The sequence below is a fragment of the Aspergillus brasiliensis genome (assembly GCF_001889945.1).
Source record: "Aspergillus brasiliensis CBS 101740 unplaced genomic scaffold ASPBRscaffold_11, whole genome shotgun sequence".
In the NCBI taxonomy this organism is placed as follows: domain Eukaryota; kingdom Fungi; phylum Ascomycota; class Eurotiomycetes; order Eurotiales; family Aspergillaceae; genus Aspergillus; species Aspergillus brasiliensis.
This window is the reverse complement of record NW_027137452.1, coordinates 919,362-934,877: the sequence shown is the minus strand read 5'-3', so window position 1 is coordinate 934,877 and position 15,516 is coordinate 919,362. Positions and strand designations below refer to the sequence as shown.

Genomic DNA, 15,516 nt, shown 5'->3' with positions numbered 1-15,516 from the left:
GAGTGTTACGTCACTACTTTCTTACTAAGAATCTTACGTGACGATACTGGTATACACGATACTGTAATGGGATTACCGATTCTGTTTTGTTGATACTCCCACCTTTTCTATTTACCCTGGTTTTCTTTAGTAGTAAGTAGTAAGCAGGTGAAGAAATGTGAGATAGTGTAGGGGGACTGTTAGTCTTGTAGGTTGAGATTACTTTTGCTGTAGTAGTGAGTATAGTAGTGGTGGTTGAATGGTAGAGTTGTTGAATGTATAAATATTCCTCCTGCCACACAGCCTTTCAATCCAGACTGCAGTGTGGAGAGTCAAGTATGATGTGTTTTACTACTTACATGATCATGGAATTGTATGTAGATGATCATTTTATGACCTTACTACTTCTCGTACTATATAAATGATGGTGATACAATGGTTTAGGGTATCTGTTAAAGGTCTGTCGAACCAGGTCTGATCCAATCATCTTTGAGTTAGTAGTTATATCTAGACTTTAATTCACGTTCACCCTAAATCCTATTCAATCCAGTCTAGTATGCTGGGTATCATGCTAATTGCTAACAAAGACCAAACGAACAGACATAGACACCCCCGCCAACTCCATGCTAAAATGCTATTTAGTATTTCCCTTGCTTCGTCGCTCCATTCGTCGCTCCGTTCGCTGCCCGTTCCGTACGTTTGTCACTTCCGATGTCACATGCGCGTACTTGCTGCTTGACCCATGTGCATTATCCAACAGTAATCGCATGGTGAAACTTCCCGGGTCGAATCCCGGTATGGCAGGAATGGGCTGGTTGAGGTTGAGTCCCGATTTGCCCGGCAGCAAGGCGGGGATCTTGGGCACTCCACGCAACGGTTCGATCATCGTCCAATCGCGGGTCACGTCGCGTCGGACTTCGTTGTCGTCTTGTGCGATTCCGCCGTCCGGGGAGATCTAGAAAACCCCAAAGTGAATATATATTCCTCTGAATGATTCCAACCTCATAGGGGAATTGGGGTAACACGTACGCCAGACGAAAACTTCCGCCCCGGCATATGAACATAATCATCAAAAGAGCTTTCTAGGGCCGCAAAGTTGAACCCCTTATCTGCCGTGAGGGGCTCGAAACGCTGGCCCACTTCTGTCCGAAAATCCACCGGCCGTCGACGCACGGGCTTGTATCGCGGTAGGGCTAGCAGGGGCCCCGGGTAGCTCGCCCACCAGCATTGGACGACTGGGTCGATGTCCAGCGCAAACTGGACCCGGCTCTCCGCGCGCGGTTTCGAGATTAGCATGGCGAAGGTGAACTCGCGCGGCAGGCCCGATCGCTGCAGGTTGTTCTCCTCAAGGGTCCACACGATCTCGCCGCCCTCCACGTCGAAGGCTCGACCGCGCGGGCTTTTCAGCGATCGCACCGACCCTTGAATCCGCATCATCTCATATCGCTTATAACGTCCGTTCATGCCACCGCTGGGTGAGAGACTCGCGATGAGAGGGAGATCAGCGACTCCAAGCGAGCCGCTGAGGCTGTAGTTCCATTGTAGGGTTTCAGGGGATACGGCGCCGTAGAGGAGGTGCGGGGCATGCATGAGGAAGCGGGGATGGCGGGCCCGGGGGCTCGACGATGACTGCTCCCTTGCGCCATGAACAGAGGCCCGAATGGTGGCGGCTTTAAAGCGATGTGAGAGAGTATTGGGCGAGTGGAAGACGAAGGTGATACCGAGGAAGTCCACGTGGTTGTGGTCTTGGTTGGACACGGCGGGGCTGGCGTAGAACCCGTGCTGAAGGCGCTGCACGTGTGCAGTGATGTACGCATCGCCTGGAAGGTGTCGCTCGTAGACGCAAGCTCCATTCACGAGCAGACGCGGGTTGACAAGGTTGGGGTCCGGGGTGGTTGTCGGGTCGGAGGGTTGCTTAGCTTGGGCGGCTGGTTTTAGGGGTGACGAAGAATCCGGCGCTGGAGCGGCGGGACGATCAATTGTCACCATGGCCATTGTAGGGTGTGCCATGGTGAAGGTTGGTGTTTCCCCTTCGTCGCGGTCATCCCGAATACCCATTGCGATATCGTTGTCGGATCTCCATCAGAGGGGAACGCGGATAAGGAGGCCGGGGGGTAAACTGCTATGGTATGTCGAGGTGATGGGTGGGTTTCGCGGGAGGTATGCCCAAGGTTCGCGACCTTAATTAAAGAGGCCATTTTAAGCCGGTGTTGGGAGGGACGATGACGACAAACGAGGCGACAGATGGACGAGGTTATATCAGGTGAGAGAGGCAGCGCGGGTCAGCTGGGAGTCCGCGATGGCCGCATGGATCGCGGGCGCCAAGAGCAGCGGAATCAGTCGACGGCGATCATTACGAAGACCATAGTCAGGTGAGAGAGGAAGGCCTTGCGATGAGAGACTGACCTCGATGAAGGGGATGAATTGAACAAAGGGGGACATGGAGGATAGTTGGAAAGAAGTTGTTGAGTCGGGAAGAAGATGGAGGAGCAAAAGCGGATCGAGTCACGGGAACCTTATTCGCATCGTCCCCTCTCAACCAGTGATCAAATCTAACTAAGCTTCAATATCTCCCTTGCTAGGCTCTAGTCTACCTGATCTCAGACTATGCAAGGGGCCGTAGGGTTGATCTATATTAAAGCAGCGCTAATCCAGAATCCGGCTTATATAGCAATCACGCCGCTATCAGCTGCTGCGACGATCAGGAGATCCGATTGATGCTATCCACCGCGAGCTTGAGTCACTAATCTGATCTTGCGATCTACGAAGACCCAGTGTCTGCTTGGAACCCTGTTGAATCGAGTCACCGTGTGGGGTATCATAGCCAGATTACGGGTGGCATCGCCATGAGACTCAGATACGGGCAATGACTAGCGTGATATCGTGATCTGTAACCAACAAGGTTCACTCACGGACAACAACCAAGCAGATAGCAACCAACACGAAGTACCCCAGCTTCCTGAAAGTATCTGACTATAGAATGAGCTGCATTTCCTTACGGCTTGCTCCAGAGCCAGCCGTGACCAGAATGAAGTGCCTAGCCCGTATCTGGCCTCATTACTACAAGCTACTACCATCCATTAAGACTACTGTCATCTGTCTGTATGAATGAGGCATTTTGCCGCGAGATACCTCCATGGACCGCTGCTTACAGATCAACATCCGTGAAATGAATATGTCTACAATAACGAGTCCTGCCAAGCGGCAGTCTGCAAATCTACACCGTAGCCTCCTGTCCGGTCTGAATCGCTAGGGCCAAGGCCAGCCACCATGAACATTTTTGGTAGGCCTAATGGGAGGCTAGAAGCGTAGCAGGGCAACTTACTGTACATAGTAGGTTCATACTTGACCGATGCTTGTTTGTGGGCAATGTGTAGCTGGACTAACCTCGTGTCGATCCACCTCAGAGACAAGCTAGCAACAAGCTAGTAGCATTTGGTGAGCGAGAAGGGTTCGTGATTGACAGCACTAGATGCAGCTTCGTTGGTCTGTGAGCAGCTGGCCCCAGCACATCCAACTCCATGCATCTGAAGGCATACTCTGTACTTATTATTGCACCGATCCGATCCTCCTCATCTCAATGGGCCACTAGATCGGATGACAACGACACAAAATGGTTTGTTCCCTGTTATAGAATACCCACCATGCATGTGTCCCACACAAGAGCAAAATCCAGTTTCGTAGACACGACCACTGGGGGTTGGTTGGGGCTGAACCGGCAACGGATGGCGGAAGAGGAACGCCATTGTGGGGGACTACCCTGCAGGTTATGCATATAGCCGTGCTATCCGATGTGGAAGGGAAGCAGGGATTTTTGGTCAATGCAACGTTGGCAGAGGAATAACATCGACGGGCAGACAGTCTTGTTGGAGACCCGGCTACACGACCAGACTATGCCATTCGTCGCACACGTGGATCTGGCTGATTCACGGCCAGGACATCACCCGCCATACTTACAGAGCGCATACTATTCCGTCAGATGATGTGAATTGATGAGATATGTCAATTCGAAATATGGCAAGCCATCACATCGACACGAGGGTATAACGCCAGGTGAATTGTTCCAAAAAGACCGGATCGTGTCACCGGTGACCGCAGAGCTGATTCATGCCAAGAACATGAAAGGGCAACGGAAAACTAATGGCCAGTGGCTAGCAGCCGGATAGGCTGGATCGTGGAAATAGTAGTGGTTGAACTGAAGCGGTGCGAAAGACCGCGGACCCTGGCCTAGAGTGACCGGGCATACTTGGGGCTAGTGCCAACTAGGCACATTCACCGAGCAACGTGCAGGTTGGCATCGCAATTTTGCGTCCAAATGCAGGATGCCACTGGGCATGAGATAAGCCACAGTAGATAGATACTGAGGAACTCTGAGGAGGAAAAAACGGAGCGAGAGAAAGATTACGAGCCACCCTGCACTTTGCGTAGCTGCCTGAGCTGACCGCAAAGTGCGCAAGAATTTGCCCGAGACTGCCGCTGCTATACTCAACATCCCAGTTGGAGAGCATATGCACAGATCCAGGACTGGCGCTAATTACCTGGTGGACACTCGATTCAAACCCCGCATTCTGAAGTTTGTCCGGTGTAGACGATGCAGTGCATTGTCGTCTTTTGCTCAGTTTCCCCGAATGTATGCCCGAAAGTAGCACATTCAACCCTGGGAAGAAGGTTGAAATAATAGAGGAAATTGTAACGTCAATCCAGTAGCATCTTTATATGGTGAAGAAAAAAGGAGGAAAATCCTTAGTTCACAGCAATGAGCAGATGGGAAGCTTGGGAGCTTGGGAGCTTGGGAGTGGAGGCGAACCGTGCAGAGAAGGGCTAGACCGAGCAGCGACTGTTGGTGGATAAGAAGATGGCCATTATTGGTCAGATAAGTGAAGGTCGTTGCCTGGAATTGATAGTCCTGAGCCGTCAGCTGGTGGCCTAAATAGTCGTTGGGCTGTTGCTTGGAGGAGAAGATGTGGGAGATGGATGGGGAGCGGGGGTGTTAGTGGTGATTGAGGCCCAAGCGGTGTGACGGAAAATGGAGCAAAATGGAGCAAAAAGTTGATTGAAGATCAAACAAAAGGAAAAAAGAAAAAGGGGAATTCAGAAGCAGAGGGCAAAAGGCGAAACGAAAAGGTCTCGGAATGCCACTTGGAAACTACACGAGAAGGGGGAGAACCGGTACCCATCAGATCTGACAGATCGCACACGGTCGGCATCAGGTGTGACTCGGGTCCAAGCTCTGCCCAAGAGGATGGTTTCAAGGGAAGATGAGGACCAACCAGAGGTCACGGCCGGAAAAAGCACGCGGAAGGGGAAAAAAGAGCGATCGTGCAACTTTGAGCTGGGAAATTGTGGCTGCCACTTGCAGCAATGAGCAGCAGCAGAGCAGCAGCAAGTCAGCAACAAGCAGCAGGCTTAACTCCATCGTTGGTTCCGAGCCAGCGGCAAACCCACCGGTAAGCCCACTTTGGCTGAAATCGTCTGAATCGTTGGCTGACTGACTTTGGCGGAAAGGTGACCGGCAGACTGACTCGGGTGCCGGGGGACCCTTCCGATTGCCGAGAAGAGGTATCTATGTGAGGGATCGTCACCCTCAATGATTGATTAATAATGAGAGCAATAATTATAGTAATAGTTATGATCTGGTTAGTTAGTACTACAGAAAAGTAACTAGTTCCCACATTAGTAGAAATTACTGGAAACCTCCCTGCGTCCTAGATACACATCAGGCGTCCGTTCAGATACTATCTACTACGACTTCCGTACTTATAGTGAACTAGGTTTAGATGAGCTCATGTCAGACAGAATATGAATCATAATTAATCCTTCGCAGATAAGTGACAGTTGATTAATAATGTAAAGTCAGCTTTCCAAGCCAAGAAGAAGGATGATGGATGATGACGAGGCCAGTCAACAAGATAATAGTTGAGCAAATTATCAAGATCACTAGTTAGTAGTAGTAGATATAACTACTAGAAGAGAAAATGATCGCGTCGAGGTGTTTCGAACTAAACCGAAAGGAGAGCCCGCTTAGAATTTTCAGTGTTAAGTGTTAAAACTTAACGCCGGACTGGAAGTAAGAAGTTAAGGCTTATCTCCGACCCACCGTTAAGGATGATGACAAGCAGCCAAAAAACAAACAAACAACGCAAACATCCAAAGTCAAAACGAGGAAAGTGCGCAAGGAAGATGAATTCCTCGCTGAATCCGCGTCGCTCCTTCCGCTTCCAGAGCCATTCGGTTCCAGCCGACCCCTGAATCCATGGCGCCTGTGACCAATCACATTTCTAGAAACTGACATCCGTGGACCTCATCTGTACTCATCTTGACTCATGAGCAGAAAAAGCACTAAGAAGACAAGATGAACGACCCACCGCAGTTCACCCGATGGAATGTCCAGTTTCCATGGCTTTCTTGCTGCACTCCCAATTGTCAGCAAAATCCACTCCTTCGATCCAGTTCCGCTGCCTTGTCCTTCCGTCCCTCTGCGCGCTCTGATTGCTTGGTTAATTCCGTCTGCTCGTCGTCGCCGCCACGAATATGGACCCTGGTCCGTTTCGGGTCCATTTGGCATGGACTCAAGCCGACTCGATTGTCGTTGCTCCTTCGCAATCCTGACAAATCCGCCTCCATTGTGTCTCTGTTTCTCCAGTTCTCTCTAAATTTTTTCAGGTGGTCCCGCGGCGTTAGCGTCTGATAACGCCGGCGCCGTCAATATCGTTTATACCCGTGATGCAACAACGTCCGTCTCCCCTCCTCCACTGGCTTATTTATTATCTTTCGTCCCCTCCTCGCTGTCTCGGTGGATGGCTTTCATATCTTCCTTTCCTTGAGTCGGTTACGGTCTTTCTTCTTTCTCCTCCACCCCTCCCCCAATCTCCACTCCTCTCCAAGGCGTGTGCTGGAGCTCCTGGAGCGCCCCAGTTCGGTGCCGCATCCTCTACTACTCCCCCCCCTAACTGCGCTAATCATCGTCTTAATCTTTGGCTGTACATATCTTCCATACATACTCAGCTTGAACCTTGATCTTATCCCTTGCCTTTTTGTATTCGTGGTCTTATTCATTAATATCCTATCTATTTATTATCGCCATCCCTTCTTATTTCCCCTTTCTTCGATCGGATTTCGTATCTTCAGAAATCTCTTGGGTTCGCCGTTTTCTTTTGCGCCACCCCCGTTGATAACCTACGGCATCACCACCACCTTACGTCCGACTTGCAGATCTTTACCTTGGAATTTGCCTGACGACAGGCGCCACAACTTCCACCATGGCTGACGAAACCCGTCAGCCGGATGCATTGCAAAATGTCCCGACTATTACCCAGGAGCACTCCCACGTCCAAGAGAGCTCCCACGTTCTTGCGTCCGACCAGACCGTGACCTCGCATTCGACCAGCGTGACCGACCTTTCCTCTGATGGCCGTTGGGGAGAACAGGAAGCGGAGCCCGTCTCCCGTCGCGGCGCCATGGAAGATTTCGAGGATATGCGCAAGGAATTGACCCGCCTCAGTTTGCACCAAACCCGTTCCGCTACCCGAGAAGCCCAGCGATTGCGCTCGCGCGCAAGCCAGGCGCGCGATGAGGAGAAGGCCATGGACGACGATGACGACTTGTCCGGTACCACGGACAGTGGTTATGGCGGTTTCGATCTCAGTGAGTTCTTGATGGGCGGCCATCTCGAACGCCGGACGACCGCAGGCGAACCCGCCAAGAAGGTGGGTGTCGTCTTCAAGGATGTCACCGTGAAGGGTGTCGAGACGGGTGCTTCCTTTGTTCGTACCCTTCCGGACGCCGTCATGGGTACCTTTGGACCCGATCTTTACAACATTGTCTGCAACTTCGTCCCTCAACTCCGCTTTGGCCGCAAGCCTCCCGTGAGAGACTTGCTTCACGACTTCACGGGTGCCGTGCGGGCCGGTGAGATGATGCTGGTACTGGGAAGACCTGGTGCCGGTTGCTCGACCTTTCTGAAGACCATTGCCAATGACAGAGGAGCCTTCGCCGGCGTCGAGGGTGAGATTAGCTACGGCGGTATGTCCGCGGAGGAGCAGCACAAGCACTTCCGTGGTGAGGTCAACTACAACCAGGAAGATGACCAGCACTTCCCCAACCTCACTGTTTGGCAGACCCTCAAGTTTTCCCTCATCAACAAGACCAAGAAGCACGACAAGGAGAGTATCCCGATTATCATCGATGCGCTGTTGAAGATGTTCGGTATCTCGCACACCAAGAACACTGTGGTCGGCAACGAGTATGTCCGGGGTGTGTCTGGTGGTGAGCGGAAGCGTGTCAGTATCGCGGAGACGCTGGCCACCAAGTCCTCGGTCGTCTGCTGGGACAACTCCACCAGGGGTCTCGACGCCAGCACCGCCTTGGATTACGCCAAATCCCTGCGCATCATGACCGACATCAGCAAGCGGACCACGTTCGTCACCTTATACCAGGCCGGTGAGAGTATCTACGAACTCATGGACAAGGTTTTGGTGATCGACCAGGGACGCATGCTCTACCAAGGACCTGCCAACGAAGCGAGACAGTACTTCGTGAACCTCGGTTTTTACTGCCCCGAACAGTCGACCACGGCCGATTTCTTGACCTCCCTGTGCGATCCGAACGCCCGTCAATTCCAGCCTGGCCGGGAAGCTTCGACCCCGAAGACCGCGGAAGAGCTCGAGTCGGTCTTCAGGCAAAGCAGTGCCTACCAGCGCATCCTGGACGACGTTTCCAGCTATGAGAAGCAGCTTCACGACACCAACCAGGAGAGCACCCGTCGCTTCCAGAAGTCGGTCGCCGAGTCGAAGAGTAAGACCGTATCCAAGAAGTCGCCGTACACCGTTTCTCTGGTCCGCCAGGTCGCCGCCTGTGTGCGTCGTGAGTTTTGGCTGCTCTGGGGTGACAAGACCTCCCTCTACACTAAATACTTCATCATCCTGTCTAACGGTCTGATTGTCTCGTCGTTGTTCTACGGTGAATCGTTGAATACCAGCGGTGCCTTCTCGCGTGGTGGTGCGCTGTTCTTCTCGATTCTGTTCCTGGGTTGGTTGCAGTTGACGGAACTGATGCCGGCGGTCAGTGGCCGTGGCATTGTTGCCCGTCATAAGGACTATGCCTTCTACCGTCCGTCGGCTGTTTCCATTGCTCGTGTGGTGGTGGATTTCCCGGCCATCTTCTGCATGGTCGTTCCCTTCACGATCATTGTCTACTTCATGTCTGGGCTCGACGTGACCGCTTCCAAGTTCTGGATCTACTTCCTCTTCGTGTACACCACGACGTTTTGTATCACGTCCATGTATCGCATGTTTGCCGCGCTCTCGCCATCCATTGACGACGCTGTCCGATTCAGTGGTATTGCGCTTAATGTGTTGATCCTGTTCGTTGGCTATGTCATCCCCAAACAGTCCCTCATCGATGGTTCGATCTGGTTCGGATGGCTCTTCTATGTGAACCCGTTGTCTTACAGTTACGAAGCCGTTCTTTCCAACGAGTTTGCCGGTCGACTCATGGACTGCGCCTCATCGATGCTGGTTCCGCAGGGTGATGATTTGGATCCTAGATACCAGGGATGCTCTCTCACGGGCTCTCAGCTGGGGCAGACGCAGGTTTCGGGTTCCAGCTACATCGAGACGGCCTACCAGTTCACCCGCCATCACATGTGGCGTAACTTCGGTGTGGTCATCGCCTTCACTGTGCTCTACATTCTGGTGACCGTTTTTGCGGCCGAGTTCCTCTCGTTCGTCGGTGGCGGCGGCGGTGCCTTGGTGTTCAAGCGCTCCAAGCGTGCTAAGCAGCTCACGGCGCAGAGCGGCAAGGGAAGTGACGAAGAGAAGACCCAGGGCGCTGGAGTCCAGGCCCAGTCCAACAGCAACAGCAACAGCGAGACGTTCAATCGCATCTCATCTAGCGATCGCGTCTTCACCTGGTCCAACGTTGAATATACGGTTCCCTACGGCAATGGTACCAGGAAGCTTTTGAATGGTGTCAATGGCTATGCTAAACCCGGACTCATGATTGCTCTGATGGGTGCCTCCGGAGCTGGTAAGACTACACTCCTGAACACTCTGGCTCAGCGCCAGAAGATGGGTGTGGTTACTGGCGATATGCTTGTTGATGGCCATCCTCTTGGCACCGATTTCCAGCGAGGAACCGGCTTCTGTGAGCAGATGGATCTCCACGACAACACCGCTACGATTCGCGAAGCGCTCGAATTCTCCGCCCTGCTTCGTCAGGACAGAAACACCCCGGATGAGGAAAAGCTTGCCTACGTCAACCAGATTATCGACCTTCTGGAACTCGAGGAAATCCAGGATGCTATCATTGGCTCTCTCAACGTCGAGCAGAAGAAGCGGGTTACCATCGGTGTCGAGCTGGCTGCCAAGCCCAGTCTTCTTCTCTTCCTCGATGAGCCCACTAGTGGTCTGGACAGCCAAGCGGCCTTTTCCATTGTGAGATTCTTGAAGAAGCTTTCTCAAGCCGGCCAGGCTATCGTGTGTACGATCCACCAGCCTTCGTCCATGCTGATCCAACAGTTCGACATGATCTTGGCTCTGAACCCTGGCGGTAACACTTTCTACTTCGGCCCGGTCGGTCATGAGGGACGCGATGTGATCAAGTACTTCGCGGACCGCGGTGTTGTCTGCCCCCCTTCGAAGAACGTCGCAGAATTCATCCTTGAGACGGCAGCTAAGGCAACCAAGAAGGACGGCAAGAGCTTTGACTGGAACGAAGAATGGAGGAACTCGGAGCAGAACCGGAAGATCTTGGACGAAATCAAGGCGATCAATGAGGAGCGCAGCAAGATCCCGCTTGATGAGCAAGGCGTGCCGTATGAATTTGCTGCTCCTGTCACAACCCAGACCTACCTCCTCATGATGAGGCTTTTCAGGCAGTACTGGAGAGACCCCTCCTACTACTATGGAAAGCTTTTTGTCAGTGTCATTATTGGTATCTTCAACGGTTTTGTAAGTACCCTTGACCCAGTTTTATCACGTGCAATTGCTAATTCATGCAGACTTTCTGGATGCTTGGAAACTCCATCTCTAGCATGCAGGACCGGATGTTCTCGATCTTCTTGATCATTCTCCTTCCTCCTATCGTCCTGAACAGTCTGGTTCCCAAATTCTACATCAACCGGGCACTCTGGGAAGCACGCGAGTACCCCAGTCGTATCTACGGATGGATCGCATTCTGCACGGCCAACATCATCTGCGAAATTCCGATGGCTATCATCTCCGGACTGATCTACTGGCTGCTGTGGTACTACCCGGCCGGTTTCCCTACGGATTCGAGTAGTGCGGGATATGTCTTCCTCATGTCCGTGCTTTTCTTCCTTTTCCAAGCCAGCTGGGGTCAATGGATCTGTGCCTTTGCTCCGTCCTTCACCGTCATTTCCAACGTGAGTCATTTCTTGCTGAATAAATACTATGAAGCAAACCAGCTGACACTATTACCAGACCCTTCCCTTCTTCTTCGTCATGACCGGCTTGTTCAACGGTGTTGTCCGTCCTTACTCTGCGTACCCTGTGTTCTGGAAGTACTGGATGTACTATGTCAACCCTGTCACCTGGTGGCTCCGTGGTGTCATTTCGAGCGTCTTCCCCAGTGTTGACATCGAATGCGCGTCCTCGGAAACCACTCACTTCAACCCTCCCCCCGGCCAGACCTGCTCTCAGTATGCCAGCGACTGGGTTTCGAGTGCTGGCGTCGGCTATCTTTCCAACCCCAACGCTACCTCGGACTGCCAGTACTGCCCTTACGCCAACGGCTCTCAGTACATGCACACCCTCAATGTACACGATGGCGACAAGTGGCGCTGCTTCGGTATCTTCCTGGCTTATGTGATCATCAACTGGTTCCTGGTCTACTTCATGATCTATTGTGTGCGCGTGCGTGGATGGTCCTTTGGACTTGGTTACGTCTTCACTGCGCTTGGAATGATGCTCGGTAGCATTAAGAAGCTGTTCGTGAGATCTCCCAAGGCTCAGAACTAATGCTTCTGCCACTTTTCCTTGCGCGACCACAGCATTCCTCTATCTGACGGATGCTGGTGCGCGAGTCCTCTCCCATGATTCCTCATGGGTAGAGCAAAACAAACACAAAATATAAACTTTCTATCAGAAAGACATGCAAAAATATATACAAGGCCTATGGGGCACGAGATATAAAGATGAAACAGGAGGATGATAGAGAAAAGCATATCGGTTCGGATTTCCCTTTTGCTTCTGGTTTACGTTATCATGCAGATAGATAGATAGAGATGCATCAGCGTGTGTGTTGGGTGGCTTGGCTCTTTGTCAGCCTTTCTTGTTATTTCTCTTTTTTATTGGGTTATATTTCAATCCATAATAAGTAAATAATGCATATCATTCTACATATTCATCTTATATCCTAGTCATAGTAGTAGCAATTTGTATCATCAAAATTGGTCGGATATTTCTTATCTACCGAGACAAAATGCATCTTGTGCAAATATTTACCCACAACTTTCACAAACATTCTATCCCCTTCCAAGGAAAATATCCAGACCATTTCACTTCCAGTCCCATTCAATACCCATGTTCAATATTGATTCTCCGCAAAATACCACGGCTTCCTCGCGCCTCCATACCTTGCCCCCGGCACACGCATCGGAACCGGAACAGTATCCCCAAATACAGCCGGGAGGTTTTCCCCATCGTCGTTATTCGGTGATGATGACGACGATGACGATGAAGATGACGAAGATTCAGAGGCCTTGCGTTTGCCTTTGCCTTTATCTTCAGTTATCTTATCCTTAAACTCTGGAGTGCCCTTCTTGTCTTCGATAATGGGGACTATCACGCCACATTCCCAGTTTCGGCAGTTCAGTTTGGGGGTCTTTGTTGTGCGCTCTTGGACGAGGCGGCCCCTGTGGAGAGGTGGTTTTGGTTAGTGAGGATTGTTGGGATTGGGATTGGAATTGGGGGAGAAAAGGAGAGTTTTGGTATGCTAGTGTTCAGTATCAAGAAGAACACGCACCATGCACTTTCGGATAAATTGGCACTTCCGATGTAAGCCCATGCGCGACATTGGGTTGTCTCTGACAAAGGGATGGGTTCATCCGGGCGGACGTAGAGGATCTGTCGTTGTGTGGGGAGGGATGTTAGAAATATCATATCTGTACGGAAAGGAGTTGGGGAGGGGAAAGGGACGCACCTTGTTATGCATTAACAAGCCTTTTCGTTGACTTTCGCAGTCGCGGAGTATATGTCGTGGGAATTTCCCGCCCTCGTACCACTTTGACTGGAAACAGACGGTGCCTGCGCAGCGAGGACCACCTTTCGAAGTTGCAATGGTATTCTGGGAGGGAAAGTAAAGACGGAATCGGTCTTCCCATTCGGTGCCCGTGTCTTCCTTGAGAAGTTTGGAGGGATCGTCGCGTCGAGGCACTGGGAAGTTTTTGGCGTAGCGGATAGTGAATTCAGTTAGGCCATCGTCTCCTTTGAGATTGTGAGTTCCCAATGTTAGTTGTTGTGTCTACATGGTAGGGGGAGGGGGAGAGGATATAGGAGTGTGGATACCTTGTGCAGCGAGGTACATGGAGCGAAGGAATTGGTCCGTTAAAGCGCCGACCGAGGAAGCCTTTACGCTCGTAAGCATGTAGTAAATGCTTGCATGGAAAGGGTTGGTGCTTACGACGAGGTCAATATTGAGTGGTATGGATGCACGCAGGTTCAGTCTTTCTACTGCACGACCTAGGCCGCAGTAGCCTGTTCGCTTCCACGCCGTGTCTGTGTGAGAGCCACCGCTGGGACTGTTAGAAACGATCGACGGGGTTAGTGCTAGCAAACGGGGGCATACATAGTGTGGACGAAGGCGAATTTCGATGTTTTGCTAAAGTCAAAATTGTCGAGCTTAGCGATGACATTTTCATGAAGAGTACTGGCTTTCAGGAAATAGACCAGATCTTCATAGAAGAGGGTCTTTGGCTGCTCGGTGCCATTCTTCTTGGGAAGGTCAATGAGAAAGACGCTCTACATCCATGTCAGCAGAAGTTCTCCAGGGAGCTGATGTTCTTGAGCTTATTACATTCTCCATGACTCCATTTAATTCACCCCAGTCAAATGGGGTTAGATTGGCTGTCGGTATTACAATGCGAAGATAACCAGGATGGAAGAGCAGCATTAACTTCGAGTGCATGCAAACGACCTGCTGGCTCATTGGAGGGAAACATAGGCGCAAGTTCCGCATTGTTTCCGTTTCTAATTCGTACTCACGTTTCTTCGCCGAAGGTTAGCTTGTTCGCTAGGCCAAGGTGCGAAATAGCATGCATTGTATGCGGACCTGAATAGAGACAATGAAGGATACTCACTTTAGCATCGTCCTCAGCCTGCATAACCAGCATAAAACGAGTTCTCTTAGTGTCCAATTTACTGAACAGCCATTCCATCTCCCACAAGAATGAGCTCAGGACAGCAAGCTCAAGATCGGACTTCTGCAAGACCTCTTCAATCTTAATATCGTCCCCTCGCCGAGGACATCCGAAAGCCCATGTCTTTTTGACAACACCCTCTGGATATTGAACCGATGGTGTAGTAGATGGGGTTGCGCTGGAGCTTGTAGGCTGGGACGCAGACATAGTCGCACCTCCAGTAGTTACTGTGGGTTGGACACTAGGCCTGAGGGCTGAGTCAATCCTCGATTGTTTGGTTTCACGGAGATCAATGGAGCTAGTGTCCTCGGCCTTTCTTTTAGCAAGTCGTGCGAGGCGGTCTTGCTCCATCTGCTTTCGATCAAGACCGAGGATACCCATGGACTGAGCAGGTTCAGGGTCGCCTGCCTTTCTTTCGTCCTCTTTTACTGAGGAAGACCGAGTGTCTTGAGTCTCCCCATTCTCGGAGTCGCTAATATTTAAGTAACTGGAGGCTTTATGCGAGCCTCCTTCAGCTTCTTGCAACGAGAGCGCGATAGCTCTCTTCAAGTCTTCATCATATTGGTCTTCATTACCAGTCTCATCATCTGTGTCAGATCCGATCACGGACCGCGACTTGGGAAAAACGGGTACAACTTCATCTGAATCCGACTCCGCTGTGAGATCGACGACCTGTCTCTCGGTGCTGCGACGCTGATCGGGCTCAGAGTCGAGATCATACGTCTCAACCTGGCGTTCCTCTTCAGGTGAAACCATATTGGATAGTCTTTCCAATAGAAAATGATGGAGAGTGGGATGATAATCCTAGTAGAGAAGCTCAAGAGGATAGAATGAAAGTGATGGTAGCAAGAGGGCGAGCCAACAATCAGCGGAAAGAAGAAAGGCCTGATGGTAGTGTTTGTACCGGAGACACTGTGTTTACAAGGCTGATGCTAGAGATGCTCCAGCGCCGCAGAACAAGCACAACACTGTATTCATCAAACAAATGACCTCAAAGCTAAGCACAAGGACTCACAGTTAAGAGATACGAAGGTTGAAAGTATCTGGAGTAGGTTGTTAGGAGTGAGGAAGTGCAGGTTCACCACACACCCTGGGATCCTGGCAGTCGGCACGTGACCGAGACGGGCTGAGCTGGTGAGCAGCCAGTTGAACCCCAGTGC

At 51.3% G+C, this 15,516-nt stretch overlaps 4 protein-coding genes across 4 annotated transcripts; 1 reads left to right on the top strand and 3 right to left on the bottom strand.

Annotated features, from left to right (window-relative positions):
* Nucleotides 1-613: 613 nt before the first annotated feature.
* Nucleotides 614-2,037, bottom strand: ASPBRDRAFT_57676 (uncharacterized protein; the record flags this gene model as incomplete). The annotated part of the gene is made up of 2 exons (XM_067627780.1): nucleotides 614-934; nucleotides 1,009-2,037. The coding sequence occupies 2 exons, from the start codon at nucleotides 2,035-2,037 to the stop codon at nucleotides 614-616; spliced, it is 1,350 nt and encodes a 449-aa protein (XP_067476395.1).
* Nucleotides 2,038-4,958: 2,921 nt separating this feature from the next.
* ASPBRDRAFT_46434 (uncharacterized protein) lies at nucleotides 4,959-5,616 on the bottom strand. The gene is made up of 2 exons (XM_067625642.1): nucleotides 5,485-5,616; nucleotides 4,959-5,426 (listed from the first exon to the last, which is right to left on the bottom strand). Exon 2 carries the CDS (start codon nucleotides 5,393-5,395, stop codon nucleotides 5,228-5,230), a length of 168 nt encoding a protein of 55 aa, XP_067476394.1. The 5' UTR covers nucleotides 5,396-5,426; nucleotides 5,485-5,616; the 3' UTR covers nucleotides 4,959-5,227.
* Nucleotides 5,617-7,238: 1,622 nt separating this feature from the next.
* atrF (ABC drug exporter AtrF) lies at nucleotides 7,239-11,957 on the top strand (the record flags this gene model as incomplete). Its single annotated transcript, XM_067618393.1, has 3 exons — nucleotides 7,239-10,928; nucleotides 10,979-11,362; nucleotides 11,421-11,957. 3 exons carry the CDS (start codon nucleotides 7,239-7,241, stop codon nucleotides 11,955-11,957), a joined length of 4,611 nt encoding a protein of 1,536 aa, XP_067476393.1.
* Nucleotides 11,958-12,335: 378 nt separating this feature from the next.
* Nucleotides 12,336-15,399, bottom strand: ASPBRDRAFT_46432 (uncharacterized protein). Its single transcript, XM_067625641.1, has 8 exons — nucleotides 14,297-15,399; nucleotides 14,014-14,205; nucleotides 13,786-13,958; nucleotides 13,621-13,732; nucleotides 13,506-13,566; nucleotides 13,141-13,424; nucleotides 12,964-13,064; nucleotides 12,336-12,853 (listed from the first exon to the last, which is right to left on the bottom strand). Exons 1-8 carry the CDS (start codon nucleotides 15,110-15,112, stop codon nucleotides 12,526-12,528), a joined length of 2,067 nt encoding a protein of 688 aa, XP_067476392.1. The 5' UTR covers nucleotides 15,113-15,399; the 3' UTR covers nucleotides 12,336-12,525.
* Nucleotides 15,400-15,516: the final 117 nt, after the last annotated feature.

Bases quoted from the DNA above. Each gene is read 5' to 3' on its own strand.
- ASPBRDRAFT_46434 (XM_067625642.1), bottom strand. From the start codon at position 5,395: ATGGAGTTAAGCCTGCTGCTTGTTGCTGACTTGCTGCTGCTCTGCTGC.
- ASPBRDRAFT_46432 (XM_067625641.1), bottom strand. From the start codon at position 15,112: ATGGTTTCACCTGAAGAGGAACGCCAGGTTGAGACGTATGATCTCGAC. The intron at 13,567-13,620 runs GTAAGCACCAAC...ACGAGCGTAAAG, and splicing joins CACTCAATATTGACCTCGTC to GCTTCCTCGGTCGGCGCTTT. The intron at 13,065-13,140 runs GTGCGTCCCTTT...ACACAACGACAG, and splicing joins GCTTGTTAATGCATAACAAG to ATCCTCTACGTCCGCCCGGA.